The sequence below is a fragment of the Myxine glutinosa genome, chromosome 1, assembly GCF_964187855.1.
Source record: "Myxine glutinosa chromosome 1, kmMyxGlut1.1, whole genome shotgun sequence".
NCBI classification, from domain to species: domain Eukaryota; kingdom Metazoa; phylum Chordata; class Myxini; order Myxiniformes; family Myxinidae; genus Myxine; species Myxine glutinosa.
In genome coordinates, this window is record NC_136261.1 from 383,150,533 (window position 1) to 383,169,357 (window position 18,825).

General features: G+C 48.9%; 2 protein-coding genes and 1 long non-coding RNA gene across 3 annotated transcripts in view; 2 read left to right on the top strand and 1 right to left on the bottom strand.

The window, feature by feature from the left end:
- Positions 1–11,355, top strand: part of LOC137416086 (E3 ubiquitin/ISG15 ligase TRIM25-like) — a 141,911-nt gene extending 130,556 nt beyond the window's left edge. Inside the window, exons 7-8 of the mRNA XM_078770240.1 lie at positions 5,323–5,382; positions 10,995–11,355. Of these exons, the coding sequence (XP_078626366.1) occupies positions 5,323–5,382; positions 10,995–11,266 (332 nt within the window). The 3' untranslated portion in view covers positions 11,267–11,355. The remainder of the gene's footprint in view (positions 1–5,322; positions 5,383–10,994) is intronic.
- Positions 1–18,825, bottom strand: part of LOC144889560 (uncharacterized) — a 452,052-nt gene that overhangs the window by 3,035 nt on the left and 430,192 nt on the right. The window lies entirely within an intron of this gene.
- Positions 18,452–18,825, top strand: part of LOC137416016 (E3 ubiquitin/ISG15 ligase TRIM25) — a 65,226-nt gene continuing 64,852 nt past the window's right edge. Inside the window, exon 1 of the mRNA XM_068101545.2 lies at positions 18,452–18,676. The gene's annotated coding sequence lies outside the window, so the exon portion shown is untranslated. The remainder of the gene's footprint in view (positions 18,677–18,825) is intronic.

Here is an 18,825-nt window from a genome sequence, read left to right on the forward strand (position 1 = left end):
CGCGTTGAGGCTGGGGCGTGCCTTCCGCGTTGAGGCTGGGGCGTGCCTTCCGCGTTGAGGCTGGGGCGTGCCTTCCGCGTTGAGGCTGGGGCGTGCCTTCCGCGTTGAGAGTGGAACATGCTTTCCTCGTTGTTTGCGTCGTGTCTTCTGTGTTGTGTTCTCGAAGGTAACATTACAAGTCTTTGAAAGTGCATGTCTTGCATGTGTAATGCATTTAAGTTCGACCGAGTACAGATTGTAAAAGTACTCGAAACTTCTTGATTGTATTCTTTGGATTAAGGCGCGGCGTTACGCGCGCTGCTTGTGAGCAAGGAGGAAGCGGACAAGCGGTAACATATAAACGTCTTTATTGTAAGACTGCACTGTAACACTGTACTGTTCCGGGCTGGGCGCCCGGTGTATATCATGAGGCCACGCCTACCCCTGGTGCGTGGCCACCGCCCACTTGGTGCGTGGAATGATGTCACCACGCCAGTGGGCTTTTGTGTCCGCCACACGCGCCCCCCCCCCAGAATTCCCGCGCACCTGGAGGGCCAGTTTGCGGGGCAGACGAATGACCCGGCCGAAGCGCCCCCTGGCGATCGGCGGCGTCCGGGGTGCAGGGATACCAGGTGGGATGCCCCTGGCTGCCCCTGGGATGGGTGCAGGACCGGGGGGCGCCGTGGCGGCGGGGCTGGGCGGTGCCGGGGGTCCGCCCGCAGGAGGGCGGCCCCGACGTGGGGGTCGGGCCACTGGCGGTGGATGGTCCACATCGAGGTGGGCCGGCTTGAGGCGGTCTACCGAAACGCGGTCAGGAGTACCGCCGATGTCCAGGGTGAAGTGCTTCGCCCCGGTCTCCAGCACGCGGAAAGGCCCGTCGTACGGGGGCCGCAGTGGTGTCCGATGGGCATCGTGGCGGACGAAGACGTACTCCGCCGTGCGAAGCTCCGGGGCGACGTGCGTCGGTGGGTGCCCGTGGCATGCCGTTGGCACCGGGGCGAACCTTTGGGCGGTCTCTTGCAGAGCGGAGCGCTGCTGTGCCGCGGACCATGGTGCCGTGGAGTCGGGGAGGAACTCGCCCGGCACCCGCAGCGGTTGCCCGAAGACCAACTCCGCCGCGGATGCGCGCAGGTCCTCCTTGGGCGCCGTCCGGAGGCCCAGCAGGACCCAGGGGAGCCTGTCGACCCAGCCGCCGTCGCGGAGGGTGGCCCGGAGCGCGGCCTTCAATGAGCGGTGAAATCGCTCACACAGGCCGTTAGCCTGGGGGTGGTAGGCCGTGGTTCGGTGCAGCCAGACCCCGAGCCCCTGCGCAACCGCCCCCCAGAGCTCCGAGGTGAACTGGGGGCCGCGGTCGGATGAGATGTCTGAGGGGGCGCCGAACCGGGCGACCCAGGTGGCGATGAAAGCCTGCGCGACATCGGCCGCCGTTGTCGACGCCAAGGGCACGGCCTCCGGCCACCGGGTGGTGCGGTCCACCATGGTGAGGACGTAGGTGAAACCCCGCGAGGGGGGCAGAGGTCCCACCAGGTCCACGTGGACGTGGTCAAACCGGCGTTCCGGCACCGTGAACGGGGCCAACGGGGCCTGGGTGTGCCGGTGCACCTTGGCGCGCTGGCACGCGAGGCACGTCCTGGCCCAGCCGCGGACGGCCTTCCGGAGGCCATGCCAGACGAACTTGTCGGCGATCAGCCTTTGGGAGGCCCTCGCGCCCGGGTGGGACAGGCCGTGGATGGCGTCAAACACCTGGCGCTGCCAGCCCGCGGGCACAATGGGGCGAGGACGCCCGAGGGAGACGTCGCACAAGAGGGCCGCCCCCACGCCGTCGAACGGCACCTCGGTGACGCGGAGGCCCGTGACGGCGGTCCGCAAGGCCTGGACGTCGGGGTCAGCGGCCTGGTCCGCTGCCATCCGGGCATAGTCGATGCCGAGGTGGACTGCGTGGGCGACGGCCCGGGAAAGGCAATCCGCCACCGGGTTGTCCTTCCCCGCGACGTGCTGGATGTCCGTCGTGTACTCGGACACGGCCGAGAGGTGACGCTGCTGCCGGGCCGACCACGGCTCGGTGACCTTGCCCATCGCGAAGATCAGCGGCTTGTGGTCGACGAAGGCAGTGAACGCCCGGCCCTCGAGCAGATGGCGGAAGTGCCTGACCGCCAAGTGAAGTCCGAGCAACTCGCGGTCGAAGGTACTGTAACGGCGTTCGGGCGGGCGAAGCTGCCGGCTAAAGAACACCAGCGGTTGCCAAGCTCCACGCACCCATTGCTCGTGCACCGCGCCCACCGCGTAGTCCGAGGCATCGGTGGTGAGGGCGATCGGTGCATCGGGCGCCGGGTGCGCGAGCATGGTGGCGTTAGCCAAGGCGAGCTTCGCGCCCGTGAACGCCGTGTCCATCTGCTCGGTCCAGGTAACGTCGCCTTTGCCCGGCTTACCTCGGAGAGCTTCGTGCAGGGGGCGCAGGAGCTGGGCGATACGGGGCAGGAACCGATGGTAAAAGTTCACCATGCCCAGGAACTCCTGCAGCCCTCTGATCGTGTGGGGGCGCGGAAACCCCTTCACCGCCTCCACCTTGGCCGGCAGGGGGACGGCGCCGTGCCTGGTGACACGGTGCCCCAGAAAATCGATTGTGGCGGCGCCGAACCGGCACTTTGCGGGGTTCACAATCAGGCCATGCTGGCCCAGGCGTTCGAAGAGCGTGCGGAGGTGGCGTAGGTGCTCTTCGCGGGACGCGCTGGCGACGAGGATATCGTCCAGGTAGACGTAGACAAAATCCAAGTCGCACAGGACGCTGTCCATCAGTCGCTGGAACGCCTGAGCCGCATTCTTCAGACCGAAGGGCATGCGCAGGAACTCGAAGAGTCCGAATGGCGTGATGACCGCCGTCTTCGGGACGTCCTCCGGCCTGACGGGGACCTGATGGTAGCCGCGTATGAGGTCCACCTTCGAGAAGAAGGACCTGCCCGCCAAACGGGTGGAAAAGTCCTGAATGTGGGGGACGGGGTAGCGGTCGGGAGTCGTGGCGTCATTGAGACGGCGATAGTCCCCGCACGGTCGCCATCCCCCGCCGGGCTTCGGCACGATGTGCAGCGGCGACGCCCAAGCGCTCTCTGAGCGCCGAACGATGCCGAGTCGCTCCAGGGTAGCGAACTCCGCTTTTGCCACCGCCAGCTTCGTCGGCTTGAGGCGGCGTGCCCGGGCGTAGACCGGTGGCCCGACGGTGGGGATGTGATGGGCCACCCCGTGCTTGACGGCCCCCGCCGAGAAGGTGGGCCGCGTGAGGGCCAGGAAGCCGGCGAGGAGGCGGGTGAATGCGTCCGCTGCCGGAAGCGTACAGACCAACGTGGCCGGAACCGAATCGTTCGGCAAGCCGCTTGGCAAGCCGCTCGTTGAGCTGGGCAACGCACATGCGAGCGAGCTGAACGTCTCGGCCTGGACAAGCCGTCTGCGCTTGACGTCGACCAGGAGCCCATTAGCGCACAGGAAGTCCGCGCCAAGCAGTGCCATGGGCACGTCGGCGGTGACGAACGTCCATCGGAAAACCTGCCCTCCAAACCGCAGAGAGAGGCAGCGTTTTCCGTACGTACGGATGGGCGTCCCGTTCGCGGCAAGCAGCGCGGGGCCCCCACCCGCGGCGTGCTTGTCTGACGTGCCGGCGGGAATGACACTCACCTGTGCTCCCGTGTCGCACAGGTAACGGCGCCCGGAGAAGGTGTCCGTTATGAACAGCAGGCTGCTCGAACGGCCGGCGCTCATCGCCACAATTGAGCGCCGGCCCAGGCATTTCCCGACCCGTTGAAGGAGCACGGCGGATGACACCGCCGAGCTTCGTGGCCGGACTTGGCGTGGAACCGGCACCAGGTGGTGGAGCTGGAGGAGCGCGGCTGGCTCCGCCAGGCCGGTGGAGTCGACGGGTTTCCCCGCGGTGGCGGTTTTCGCCGCGGCGGTGGGCGGGGCGTGGCGGCGTTCACGAGGTGCGTATCAGCATGCTGCTGAACCACAGCGTGCTGTAGAAGATGATGCTGTGGAACATCAGCGTGCTGTAGAAGATGATGCTGTGGAACATCAGCGTGCTGTAGAAGATGATGCTGTGGAACATCAGCGTGCTGTTGAAGATGATGCTGTGGAACATCAGCGTCGAAGGCCGTGACGGCCACGCCAACGCTCGCCCGCGTGTCCGAAGCGGCGAAGTACTTGTCCGCCTCGGCCGCCAATGCTCGGGGTTCCGTTACCCCGGTCCCGGCCAACGCGAGGCGAACCTGCGCTGGAAGTTGGCGACGGAAAAGCGCCCGGAATAGCGAACCGGGGGCCTCGTCGCCCAACAGGGACAGCATATGGTCCATTCGGACCGACGGGCGCGTCTCACCGAGCTCGGGGAGATCCAGGAGGCGGTCGGCACGTGCGTCGTCCGTGAGGCCGAACGTGGCTAGGAGTAGCCGCTTGAGTGTCTCGTACTTGTGGCCGTCCGGTGGGTGGCGAAGGACGGACACAACTCGAGCGGCCGTGCCGGGCCCGAGGGAGGCGACGACATGGCAGTAGCGCAGGTCGTCGTTGGTGAGGCGCCGAAGCTGAAACTGGGCTTCGGCTTGAACGAACCAGACCTCGGCCTGGGCCTCCCAAAATTCGGGAAGTTTAATCGCCATTGCCATGGCGTCGTGTTCGGAAGGATCGCTACGGCAGATCCAACGTCGAGGGTCACCAGTAAGGCGCGGCGTTACGCGCGCTGCTTGTGAGCAAGGAGGAAGCGGACAAGCGGTAACATATAAACGTCTTTATTGTAAGACTGCACTGTAACACTGTACTGTTCCGGGCTGGGCGCCCAGTGTATATCATGAGGCCACGCCTACCCCTGGTGCGTGGCCACCGCCCACTTGGTGCGTGGAATGATGTCACCACGCCAGTGGGCTTTTGTGTCCGCCACAGGATTATATTTTCATTGATGGTTAAAATTGGATCAGAAATTTTATTTATCGTCAACCTTTCCACATGTCTAAACTTGATAGGAAATCATCACCATTCTGTATCTAATGTTAAAATTTCAACAGGTTTTTATAGATTACTGAAGAAACTTAACATGAATACATGTAATGCAAGAGGTGTTTGATGAGATGGTTTTCTACTTTTTAAGAAAATGGACAAAGCAATACATGGGATTTGGGATGGGATTTGTAACGGAGATCTGATCATTTCAAAAATATCCTCGTATCGGAACACGTTACAGGTAATTTCATAACCAAGCTGCAGTAGTACTAGAGAAGTCACCCGTCTTTTGTTGTAATAAGGTGAAGTTTTTTCATCATTAAAATAGAATTTGAATATAACCAATTGTTTGTTCATTAATCTCCACAGAAGAGTTGGTGAAACAGGTGGAAGCAGCTGACATACAATACAGCACCCTGAAAAGTCTTTGTAAGTGAAGGGGATGGTGGAAGGGAGGGTGGTAAACACGGTGGAGATGTGGAAGAATGAGGTTTGATAAGGAGAATGAATGAACATATCCTTGTCTACGTCTGTCTTTCTTTGATTCCCCTCCTCCATCTTTCCATTTCTCTGACTTTTCCATCTTCATCTGTTCCTCTTACAAGTTGCAAAATCGAAGATTTTAAAAGTATGTATATTGGTCGGTTGCGTTTGTGGTTCTGTCTGTCTGTCTCTGTCTGTCTGTCTGTCTGTTTGATTGTTTGTTACTTGCCGGAATCTTGATCGGTTGGTCTGTCTGTTTGTTCGCGTTGAGGGTGGGGTGCGCAGCACTCCGTCTACATCGTTGCACATAGAATCGCCAAACTTTACACACATAAATTTGTCTTGCCCTGGAATGGACTGTGCTCAATTTTTAACTCTCTCGGCCCAAGGCCTCCATTATGATGTCATAATTTGATAATTCGACAGTACAAAACTTCATCCAATCAAGAGGCAATTTCTCGAGCGACATGACGGCATAAACTGGTGGAGAAAAAAACAATTGTGATGTCATCGGTCATGTGGTTCGGCTGCAATTTTGGAAAAACCAAAAAACTTTGCACCTCCATATCTCCGAAAGTGCTGAATAGAAAAAATTGCGACATGGATCATTGTAAAGAACTCTCCATGGGGAATAAAATATGTTATTGATGATGTCATAGATGCCGCCATTATGACGTCATAATTCGAAAAATACAAAACTTCATCAGATCAAGATGCAATTTCTTGAGCGCCATGTCGGCATAAACTGGTGGAGAAAAAAAACAATGATGACGTCATCGGTCATGTGGTTCGGGCGCCATCTTGGAAAAACAGAAAAAATTTGCACCTCTATATCTCCGAAAGTGCTGAAGAGAAATAATGGAGACTTGGCTCATTGTAAAGAACTCTCCATGGGGAATAAAATATGTTAACGATTATGTCATAGGTGCCGCCATTATGACGTCATAATTCGACAAGTACAAAACTTCATCTGATCAAGATGAAATTTCTTGAGCATCATCAAGGAATAAATTAGTTTAGAAAACAAATAATGATGACGTCATCCGTCACGTGGTTCGGCCGCCATATTTGTCCAAAATGGCCAATAAAAAAGTACATTCCTGTGTGTGTGTGTGTGTGTGTGTGTGTGTGTGTGTGTGTGTGTGTGTCCTCCAAAACCATGAAATCAAGCAGCCCTACGCTTTGGAAGCATACTTCTTGACCTCCAAGGGTTTGCATGAATGAAACCTGGGTGTTTGGGTGTGTTTTTATGGATGATGTGCGATTGTACGTTGTGGGTAAATTTAATCTTTACTATTGATCAAAGCTTGTGTCCAGATTGGTTGTCGATAAAACCGAGCTTAAAAATCATTTGCAGCCAGTCCGAATAAAAGCCAAACTTGCTGCAGGAAGTATGAGGGAGTCATAAAAAAAATAACTATGTCCTCATGCCAGGTGGCAGGAAGTCGGGGAACTCAAGGCTGTCTCCCTTTTATATCAGGCAGCTTGGTTGAGGATTACGGAGGGAGCACTGCATGTTTATAACTAATATCTAGGAAATGCAGGCCTTGTAGAATGTTATTGTCTCAGTTCTGTGTGGTCAGTGTTGATATCTCCACAAGGCCCCCCTTGCTTCCTCTACCCTCCTCCCAACCTCCTGCCTTGCAACTTCAAACTCGCACAACCGTCTGATAAACAACTGAAGACGATATAAATGATTTGTGTTCAAGGATTCGGGGAGAACAATGAACCGGATGACTTCGTCCTGTAACTGCTGATGTGTTTTAGTATCCGTATATACCTGATGTCATGAAAGTCATGCCGAGATGGTTTTCTCCCTCTTCTGAAGCAAATATATGCTTCATGTGAACCACGATAAAATGGAGAATTAAAGTATACATTCTTCCACAATGCCAACAGGCTTGCCTTTGGTCATCCTCCAATCAGGTCGCTCAGGTTGTGGATCTTAATTTCGCCATTTTGTCCGCTCAACACAAGTATGCCTTGCCTCAGAACAGGCCAGTCTCTGTACAATACAGCTTCATATCTACGAATGGTCATACAGCTGATCTTCATACCTATGAATCGCTGTATTCCTGTATACATTGTCGTGCTTCTAAACACCAATGTTAATGCCTGTATTTAATTTCCGCAAACTTGTGTTATGGATTCGTCACTTCCGTTGTTGTGGTTTTCATCCACTTGAAACATTTCTGGTTCCATGTATTATTATTATTGTTGTTTGAGGGAAATAGCAATTATTATTGTCAAAAGGTAAAAAGGTTAATGTTTCAAAATGAAACAGGAACCGGACGGCGACGAAGAGGAAGAGGAGAGAAAAGAGGGCGGAGCGAGGGAGTCGGGCAAGAAGGAGCCGAGTTATTTGAGGTCTGGAGCGAACGTTGGTGAACAACAGTCACTAGCGAACTTTCGGGTTTCCCAGGAAAGGGATTCATGCGACAGAGTGGTTAGCGCTGTGACAGATTAACCTGCGTGTCAGGTTTTGTGATCGATTCAGGAGAGAATCATCATCGTGCCAATGCGCCATGAGACCGGGCCGTCGGCCATTTTGACGAGCGCAGGACTTGCGCTTTGCTCACGGTTTCGTCTCGTTTTGACCATTTTCACCGCCTTCAGACGTCGATCTGGGGTGTTTGTGTGTGACGTGGCTTTTGAGTGGAAAGTCTGCGTGTCGCCGACTGGGAGCTGTGGAACGTCCATACGTCCATACGATCACACCCGAGGGGGTGATCTATCAGTCGCCTGGAGGGCGCCTTTGGATATCCCAGTTGCCTTGAGGGCGCCTTTGTGCAGCTGTGGCTGTGTGGTGACTGTGCTTGCCATCCGAATGGGATTCTGGTCTCGATAGGACATCGTTCTGTCGATCGCTGGAGCGGATCGACTCTGGCTAGAAGCCGGGGAATAAGAGACATTGGAGATGTTCTTGTTTCACTCACTTGGAGCACAGTGAGTTCTATATTACAAAACTGATGGTACCCTCATAGGACATATTGATTGTACTTTTGAATACTATTATTGTTGTGCTGTTATTCTTGTGTGATCTTAATACAATATTTGTTTGTGAGTAACAATTGGGGTGGCTTCTCCATTGATCTTTGACGTACAGAATAACACATTTTTCTGCCGTGACTCCTCTCGGGGCTCGGAGGTACACCGTGACCAGGGGGTCGGGGAGGAGCACGTAACACTTGGAAAATATTAGAAAAACGATCTGCTTCTGATAATTCTTCTTGTTTTTCTTCTTCAAACTCACCACCCCCCCCCCCCCCAAAAGTGCCTGTGCTGCGACATGTGGTGCCTCAAGCCCCCACCCCATCATTTTGTTTTCCCTCTTGCAACTATTTAACCATTAGGATCAATGTGATGGCTTCCGCAGTCGAGCTTGGGTCCTTAGTGGCGAAATCCGAGTTATGAAGGCAAAATAATTTGGAGGATTGCAATGATTAAAGCAACGACAGGACGAGTGAACTCCAAGCACTCGTCATTGAATGCCTGATGTTCATAATTATGAATCGTGAATCGCTTGTCAAGCCCAGCCGTTCCTTATCAACCGTTTCGTTAGAGTGCTTAATCTACTTGGTAAGCGCTCTACAATCTTATTTATAACTAGCAGGGTTACCTGGCGTTGCTTGTGGGGTGGGGTGTCTGTCGGAGGGGAACTGAGAAGGGGGGGGGCAAGGGAGCCGGCAAGGCGGGGGGTGGGGCAGAAGGCGTCATATAAAACAGTGAGTTGAGGCAATGCCGGTGGGTAAAGGGGACTTGAAGGTCTTCTCGGTCTAATGGGTTTGAGGTCTTGAACAGTATTCAGGATCTTAAGGGTTTTTGGGGTCTGAAGGGTCTTTGAGGTCCAAACGGTCTTTGGGGTATTCAGGGTTTAAAGTGTCTTTAGGGTGTTTGGGGTCTCCAATGTTCTTAAGGGGGTCTAATCTCCCAAGCATGTCATGTAATCTCTCGAGCATTTAGGGGGGTGTTTTAGGGGACTTCGGGGTCTTTTAAGGCTGAAGTGGTGGATGAAAATACCCTAGGGACATTCCCCGGGTCGAACTTGGTCTGTCCGCCAAATTTGGTCGTTAGCGGCCCAGCGATCTTTGCAAAAAAACGCGAACAAGACAGACAGACATACGGTTAATTTTACTTTTTAGACTGGTGGGAAACCTGTGGGAAACCAACAGGCAGAGACATGTCTGACATTTGGACATCTTGAGTTGGATGCTGCATGAAGAGTTTTACAAAATGGTTACTGGTACCTGTGATCGAAAGAATAAATCTTCACATTGGTTGTACCCCCCTTCCCCTTCTCCTTCCCTTTCTCCCTCCCCCTCCCCTGACCATCCCCTTCCCTCCTGCCCCACCCCTCCACCCTTCATTTTCTTGGTACAAAGCGAATCTGTGTTGCCCAGCAACGCCGGGTAAACAGTTAAAAGCTCTGTCATGGAGATGCGAAAGTGTATTTAAATAAATAAATAATTAAAAGGTCCGTCAGAGATGGGAAATTATATAAATAAATAATTAAAAGGTCAGTCATGGAGATGGAAAAGTATGTAAATAAATCAATAATTAAAATGTCCGTCAGAGAGATGGAAAATTATATACAAATAAATAAATAATTAAAAGGTCTGTCATGGAGATGGAAAAGTGTATTTAAATAAATAAATAATTAAAAGGTCCGTCATGGAGATGGGAAAGTATATAAATAAATAAGTATTTTAAAATGTCCGTCATGGAGATGGAAAAGTATATAAATAAATAAATAATGTAAGTTGTTTGTCGTGAAGTAAGTAAATAAATAATGTAAGTTGTAGGTAGTGAAGTAACTAAATGTAAGTTGTTGGTATTGAAGTAAGTAAATAAATAAATAATGTAAGTTGTTGGTGGTGAAGTTAGAAAATAAATAAATAATGTAAGTTGTTGGTGGTGAAGTAAATAAATAAATAATGTAAGTTGTTGGTCGTGAGAAAAAATAAAATAATATAAGTTGTTGGCAATGAACTGAATAAATAAATAATGTAAGTTGTTGGTGGTGAAGTAAATAAATAAACAATGTGAGTTGTTGGTAATGAAGTAAATAAATAAATAATGTAAGTTGTTGGTGGTGAAGTAAATGAATAAATAATATAAGTGGTTGGTAATGAAGTAAATAAATAAATAATGTGAGTTGTTGGTGATGAAGTAAATGAATAAATAATATAAGTGGTTGGTAATGAAGTAAATAAATAAATAATGTACGTTGTTGGTGGTGAAGTAAATAAATAAATAATGTAAGTTGTTGGTCGTGAGAAAAAATAAAATAATATAAGTGGTTGGCAATGAACTGAATAAATAAATAATGTAAGTTGTTGGTGGTGAAGTAAATAAATAAATAATGTAAGTTGTTGGTGGTGAAGTAAATAAACAAATGATGTAAGTTGTTGTTCGTGTTGTAAAGTAATAAAAACAATTGTTGTAATACAAGTTTTTTGTGATATGTATGATTCCCAAAGTTTATAAAAAGAGATCAATTTGTTTGTGTTTCTGTCCATTTGTCTAACAATGTCCATGACCCCGTGTCGTGTCTGCAGATGGACGGACCCCGAGTCTGGACCCAAACTCTGCACATGGACAGATCATGATCTCCCAGGGACTCAGGATGGCGACTTTAACTGGGACCAATAATCATCACCCGGAACATCCTGATCGGTTTGGGTTCTTGTTGGATTGCGAGGCCGGAGAGTTGAAGTGTTTCTGGGACTCGCGGGTCCTGCACGTGTTCAGGTGGAACTCCATGGACCCCGTTAGACCCGCTATTGCGGTTGGTGATTATAGTGGTTCCGTCCGGTTTTCCTCTTTTTGATGATATTAATCTTCATTTTGAACATTTTGTGTTTTCATCACGAACTGAAGGTTATTTTTGGTTCAAATCAATAAAATCATTTACTTGTTCATGACGATGTGATTACTGATTCATGTTTTTATTGTAATACTTTATTTCATAAAATAAGTTCATTGTTTATCTTATTCAATGTGAAATGAACTTTAACCCGAACTCTTCACTCCCCTCACCATACAACACAGATTCTTCTTCTTCAAAGTGTTTCATTCAAACCTAACTTTTTAAACTCGAGTTTAGAAGTAGTAATCGTAGTCGCAGTTGTAGCAGTTTGATATATTATATTAATAACATCGAAGCCGGAAATACATGGAGGGTTCTTAATTAATTCCAATAATCAACACCCCCAACCCCTCCCTGTTGCTAAACCCGACCACTGGTGTGCCTCGTGACACTAAACTATTTGTTGTTTTTCTTTTTTCTGAAATTGATCCCCAGGTGAATCCATCAGGTAAACAACACAAACCTCGGGATAACGACACAAGGAACATCAAAGGGAATTTGAATGTGATTACTCAGGTCGATCAGATATTAATCGGGATCTCACAAACTCTTTTCTATTAATTAACACAGAATATTAATCGATATTTTTCTCGATATGAAATATTTTGTTCCGGAAGTGTTAGTTTACCTTTGGTGTCAGAAGTGGATCTCGGTTGGGAGAAAATCAAACCGACATCGTCCATCTTGGTACAACCAATGTGGAGATCTATTCAATCGATCGCAGGTACAACCAATGTGAAGATCTATTCGATCGATCGCAGGTATAACCAATGTGAAGATCTATTCGATCGATCGCAGGTCCAACCAATGTGAAGATCTATTCAATCGATCACAGGTACAACCAATGTGAAGATCTATTCAATCGATCGCAGGTCCAACCAATGTGAAGATCTATTCAATCGATCGCAGGTCCAACCAATGTGAAGATCTATTCAATCGATCACAGGTCCAACCAATGTGAAGATCTATTCAATCGATCGCAGGTCCAACCAATGTGAAGATCTATTCAATCGATCGCAGGTATAACCAATGTGAAGATCTATTCAATCGATCGCAGGTACAACCAATGTGAAGATCTATTCGATCGATCGCAGGTATAACCAATGTGAAGATCTATTCGATCGATCGCAGGTCCAACCAATGTGAAGATCTATTCAATCGATCGCAGGTCCAACCAATGTGAAGATCTATTCAATCGATCACAGGTACAACCAATGTGAAGATCTATTCAATCGATCGCAGGTCCAACCAATGTGAAGATCTATTCAATCGATCGCAGGTCCAACCAATGTGAAGATCTATTCAATCGATCACAGGTCCAACCAATGTGAAGATCTATTCAATCGATCGCAGGTCCAACCAATGTGAAGATCTATTCAATCGATCGCAGGTATAACCAATGTGAAGATCTATTCAATCGATCGCAGGTACAACCAATGTGAAGATCTATTCGATCGATCGCAGGTCCAACCAATGTGAAGATCTATTCAATCGATCGCAGGTATAACCAATGTGAAGATCTATTCAATCGATCGCAGGTATAACCAATGTGAAGATCTATTCGATCGATCGCAGGTCCAACCAATGTGAAGATCTATTCGATCGATCGCAGGTCCAACCAATGTGAAGATCTATTCGATCGATCGCAGGTCCAACCAATGTGAAGATCTATTCGATCGATCGCAGGTCCAACCAATGTGAAGATCTATTCTATCGATCACAGGTACACACACCTGGATTGCCATCTTCTCCAGAAACTCCCAAAACCTCCACCTGTTTGTCAAGGTCACCAAAATCGCTTATTCAAGTTAATATAAACCCCGACACTTTATCAAACACTGTACATCACCCCCCACCTCCCCCATAATCGAAACCCCTCGAACCACGACGGATCAACTTCAACCCGCGTTGGTTCGTGAACATTCAGCTTTGCTTCTTACATCATACTCTGGTATTTTCGCTGAACTCCCTTCACTCGTGGAACCTACCTGTCGGACATTGCACTGCAGGTATCTCGGTAACAATTTCAAAGCTTGTGTACCCTCGGAGCAAACTTCTCCCACCCCCCGCCGGGGTTTACTGCACGAACTGCTTGCTTAACTCACGACTCTCGATGTGGCAACTTAGTCAACTTAAAGCTGCATTGTTGTTTGTGACGTTTGTGCTCAGTTCATTTGGGGATTCTTCGGAAAGTCATTAAGTCCGAGTTACTAGAGTAGCTCATGGTGGTTGAGTATGCACTTTATTGTACAGACCTAAACTCTTCAGGAATCCACTAATTGAAGGTCCAGGAACAATATTTGGTTGGTAACACATTTGCCACTGACGGCGAAATAGCTGAAATGGCCACACCCCTTTTTGGGCCACGCCCCCTTTTTTGCCGTGACTGTATCTACAGAACCGTTGGACCTAGGAGGTTGCCCGACCACTCAAAATTTGCGCAATGGCCACATTATGGGGGGTCAGTAATACATTTTCATATCCAAAAGTCAATGGTTTTTAAGATAATTGCCAAAAACCGATTTCAACATGTTACGAACTACAATATTATTCGTAATTGTTCCTGTCCTGTTCCTATTGTTCAATTACTTGATTCCTGAAGAGTCTAGACTAGACTAGAGTCTAGACTAGAGTCAAGACTAGAGTCTAGACTAGAGTCTAGACTAGAATTTAGTCTAGAGTCTAGACTAGAGTCTAGACATGGCTAGAAATTCCGGTCATGGGTGTTTTGTCGTTGAGCCTGCATGCAGGCAGCGGTATCCCATAAAACAACATGGCGTCGCCACTGAATGTAAAGATGGCATCAAATTGAAGAAGCCCGATAAAGCCTCCTTAGCCAGGGAACTTGTCAGTCGCCTTCCACAGGAGACGAGGAATGTAAAGAGTGACGCTCAGATGACAATAGTGGACTTCATGGCACTTGTGCGTAAACTACCGATGAAAAAGATGGGCCTTCACACATTCGGGGAATTGGCTGAGAGTCTTTCCAACAGGATTCTTGCTACAGGCTCCGTGTCCACAAGAATAGACATTATTTTTGATGTTTATCAAAAATCATCAATCAAGCAAATGGAACGGGCACAGCGAAGTTCCTCAGAACAAATCACAATCACCATTGGGTCTGACAATCAGAAACTCCCTGTCGATCTTGATATGTTCTGGAGCTCAATGTTGAACAAAGTTCGGTTGCAGGAGTATGTCTTCAAGTGGATGCTGCAGAATGTCGAGTCGGACAAGGAAATATTCTTTGGAGGAGTATATGGGGGTGAATGCAGGAAACTGTTAGCTGGCACTGAAACACAGATCGCAGAGCTCTCAAGCAACCAAGAAGAAGCCGACGACAGAATCATGTTCCATATTAATGATGGTGTTGTGAAACACGGGGTTCAATCAGTCTTGGTCGACTCGCCTGACACAGATGTCTTTGTCAACCTCATCTTCCACTTCAACACAACCTGGCAACTACAAAAGCTGTACGTGAAGCTTGGTAACCGGAAAACAAAGAAAACTGTACCAGTCCACATGTTGGTTGATCAACTGGACAACGGTTTGGTGTCGTGTCTCCCAGCCATTCATGCTCTCAGCGGTTGCGACAGTACCAGCAAGGTGGGTCCAAAGCTGTCTGGCCTGAAAGCATCCATCGATCTCTCCCTACTGGAAGGGTTTGGTGTAGAAGAACTGTCACCACAGATAACAAGCAATGCTGAAAAGTTCCTTGTGTCTGGATTAAAGAAGACCGACTGTTCCACTTTCGATGAATATCGATGGGAGCAGTACCACAACTCCAAGAAAGAACTGGACTTCAACCAGCTTGTGTGCTGTTCATCAACGCTACGAGAACACATAAAGCGAGCATTTCTTCAGTGTAAGATGTGGTTGCAAGCCCCAACTCCTGCCGTCACCAAACCAGATCCACTCCAGTATGGGTATGAAGCAACGGACATTGGCATAACACCAGTGATACTGCCAGTATCGTGCAGGCCCGATGACCTGCCTCCTCCATGCAAATGCCCAAGAGCATGTATGAGTACCAAAACGTGCACTTGCAGAGACAGGAACATTAAATGTGTCACGTTTTGTGGCTGTAGTAAAGGCGAAAAGTGTAGAAATCCAAATAAGTAAATTCCAAAATAGGATGATGCAAAAGGTATAAGTGTCATATAATGTTGTGGCCTTGGTGGTATCATACAATTGTAGTTCGTAACATGTTGAAATCGGTTTTTGGCAATTATCTTAAAAACCATTGACTTTTGGATATGAAAATGTATTACTGACCCCCCATAATGTGGCCATTGCGCAAATTTTGAGTGGTCGGGCAACCTCCTAGGTCCAACGGTTCTGTAGATACAGTCACGGCAAAAAAGGGGGCGTGGCCCAAAAAGGGGTATGGCCATTTCAGCTATTTCGCCGTCAGTGGCAAATGTGTTACCAACCAAATATTGTTCCTGGACCTTCAATTAGTGGATTCCTGAAGAGTTTAGGTCTGTACAATAAAGTGCATACTCAACCACCATGAGCTACGAGAGTAAGTATAAATCCCCTCAAAAATGACGAGTCGGAACAGTTTTTGACTGTGCAGCGGCGTGAGCATGCCGAAGTCTGGGCCCCGTGTCAGGTGTGCTTATAACATCTTGATTTATGAGACATATCCTGCAGATGTAAATGAACACTCGTTTTACTCTGCGCACGATGCACGTCACGTTCAGCGAATGCCACCTCCCTCCGCCCTGTATTTATTGTGATTTTTTTTTTTGAACGCTTCCACACACCGACCTTGAGGCTCGCTTTTCAAGCCACCGTCTGCAATTCCAATGTGAGAGACATAATTACTCTTCTTTTGGGTCATCTGGGTCTTTGGGGTAAGTTGGGTCCTTCGGGTCCTCTGACTTTGGGGTCCTCAGGTCTTTTCAGTCATCTCGGTATTTTGGGTCTTTGGGGTAATTTGGGTGTTTGGGTCCTAAAGGTCTTTAAGGGTCTTTTTTGTGTTTTTGATTGTATGGTCGTGGGGTCGTGAAGGGTATTTGGGGTATTTTGTGTTTTCAGGGACTTTTTGGTCGTCCGGGTATTTCGATTTTTTGGGGGTCTTTGGGGTCTTTTGGTTTTTGGGTATTTTTGGTCTTTGGGGTCTTTTCGGTCTTCTGGGTCTTTAAGGGTCTTTGAGATTTTTTAGTTTTCATGGTGTTTTGGGTTTTCTGGGTATTTAAGGGTCTTTGGGGTCTTTTGCGTCTTCATGGTATTTTGAGTGTTTGGGGTCAATTGGGTTTTCAATGACTTTTCTGTCTTTTGGGGCTTTGGGGACTTCTGGGTCTTCATGGTCTTTTGTGTCTTCAACAGTCCACTGGGTATTTTGGGTCTTCGGGTATTTCGGATGTTTAGGGTCTCTTTGGTCTTCGGGATCTTCTGAGTCCCTGAGGTCTTTGGGTCTTACCAAAATTTTGGGTATTTAGGGTCCATTGGGTCTTCGGGTATTTTGGGTCTTCAGGCTCCTTGGGGTCTTCTGAGTCATTGGGGTATTTTGGGTCCTCTTTTTCATTTGGGTCCTTGGCGTTGTTTGGGTCTTTTGGATCCTTGGGGGCTTTTGGGTCTTTGGGGTCCATGGGGTCTTTTCAATCTTTGGGGTATTTTGGGTCTTCAGACTCCTTGGGGTCTTCTGAGTCATTGGGGTATTTTGGATCCTCTTTGTCATTTGGGTCCTTGGGGTTGTTTGGGTCTTTTGGATCCTTGGGGGCTTTTGGGTCTTTTCAGTCTTTGGGGTAATTTGGGTCTTAAAAGTCCTTGGGGTCTTTTGGGTCCTTTGGGTCTTCTCGGTCCTTGGGGTCCTCTAGGTCTTCATTATCTTTTGTGGCTTCAACAGTCAACAGAGTATTTTGGGTCTTTGGTGTCTTTGGTGTCTTTTCGGTCTTCGGGGTCCTTTGGGTCTTCGGTGTCTTCAGGGAATTTTGGGTCTTAAGGGTTTTTTGTTTCCTCTGGGTCTTTAATGGTCTTTGGGTATTCGGGGTGTTTTGGGTCTTTGGGGTGTTTTGGATCTTTTGGGTCTTTGGGGGTCTTCATGGTATTTTTGAGCCGCAGTGCCTTCAAGGGTATTTTGGGGCTTCAGGGTCTTTTTGAGCCTCTGGGTTTAAGGGTATTTTGGGACTTTGGGGTGTTTTGGGTCTTCGGGGTCTTCAGGGTCGTTTTGTGTTTTTAAGGGTATTTTGGGTATGCAGGCTTCTTGGTGGTCTTGAGGGTCTTGGGGGAATTAAAGGGTCGTCAAAGGTCTGAGGGGTCTCAGCAGTCGAAACGTATTTAAGAGGGTGTTAATTTTTTTGAAGAAGAAGAAGACGTTTTTCGTCGCACATAAATATATACGACTAAAACAAGTGAATCCTCTTGGATTGCGCTGAGGTTCGGGCATGGAATTTCTAGGAGGAAGTATAATTTGTATGCAATGAAAGTACATGTAATATGGGATCGAGTAAGATCGAGTAAGCTTCACCAGTGCGCGTGCGCGAATTTACGTCACGTCGGCAGCGAGAAGGCGTTCCCCAACACGAACCAATCAGGAACTGCCACGCCCACTTATATGATCTCAGAATTCCTGTGACAGGAATTAGCGTTACACTGGCTGGAAGTCATTTGCTCGAGGCGCTTCCTCAGCGCCAATCACCAGTGCGCGTGCGCGAATTTACGTCACGTCGGCAGCGAGAAGGCGTTCCCCAACACGAACCAATCAGGAACTGCCACGCCCACTTATATGATCTCAGAATTCCTGTGACAGGATTTAGCGTTACACTGGCTGGAAGTCAATCGCTAGAGGCACTTCCTCAGCGCCAATAAATACGACTATCGTTATCGCACATAAAAACGACGATAAAATAATCAGAGATAACGGGTTTAAAATAAACGTTATCATCACATTTAAGGTTTTAAACCCCCGCAGGATGTTCCCTCATTCGGTTTTTCTTTCACAAGAAAATAAACTTAAGGTGAAAAACATGTTGAGAATCCCGATGTTATTAAAATAACCACGTGACCTGCTGTGAGACTTGGGGTCCCGTCTGGTGTCGTTTGATGGTGGACATTAACGATCCCACGGCGAAGGCGAGCTATCGCCGGCATCCTGAATAAATTCCAAACCTTTAGCCGAACGTCAGTTCCTGGCCGACCGGTTCGTGAACGATTACGGCCGAGCTCTCCCGGCCAAACCCAAATAACATGGGAATAATTGAGGTGGTTAAAGAAGAGGAGGGACGTTCTTGCTGCGACACCCACGTTCTACGAGGCCACGTCATCGCGTTTTTCATGACGTCACGGGAGGAAGCTCTTCTCTGAGTTCAAACGCGGGAAATGTTTCGGTGTTTGTACGTTTCTCAAACTTCATCACCAGGAGAGGTAACGTGTGTGTTCGTCATTGGGTCGAGTGATAATGAAGTTATTACTAATTAGTGATAAATGGACAATGATCGTGTTTGGGTTTTTCCGTCATGAAGGAGAGGGCCCCGTCGCGGTTGTTAGGCCCCGTCGCGGTGGTTCGGCCCCGT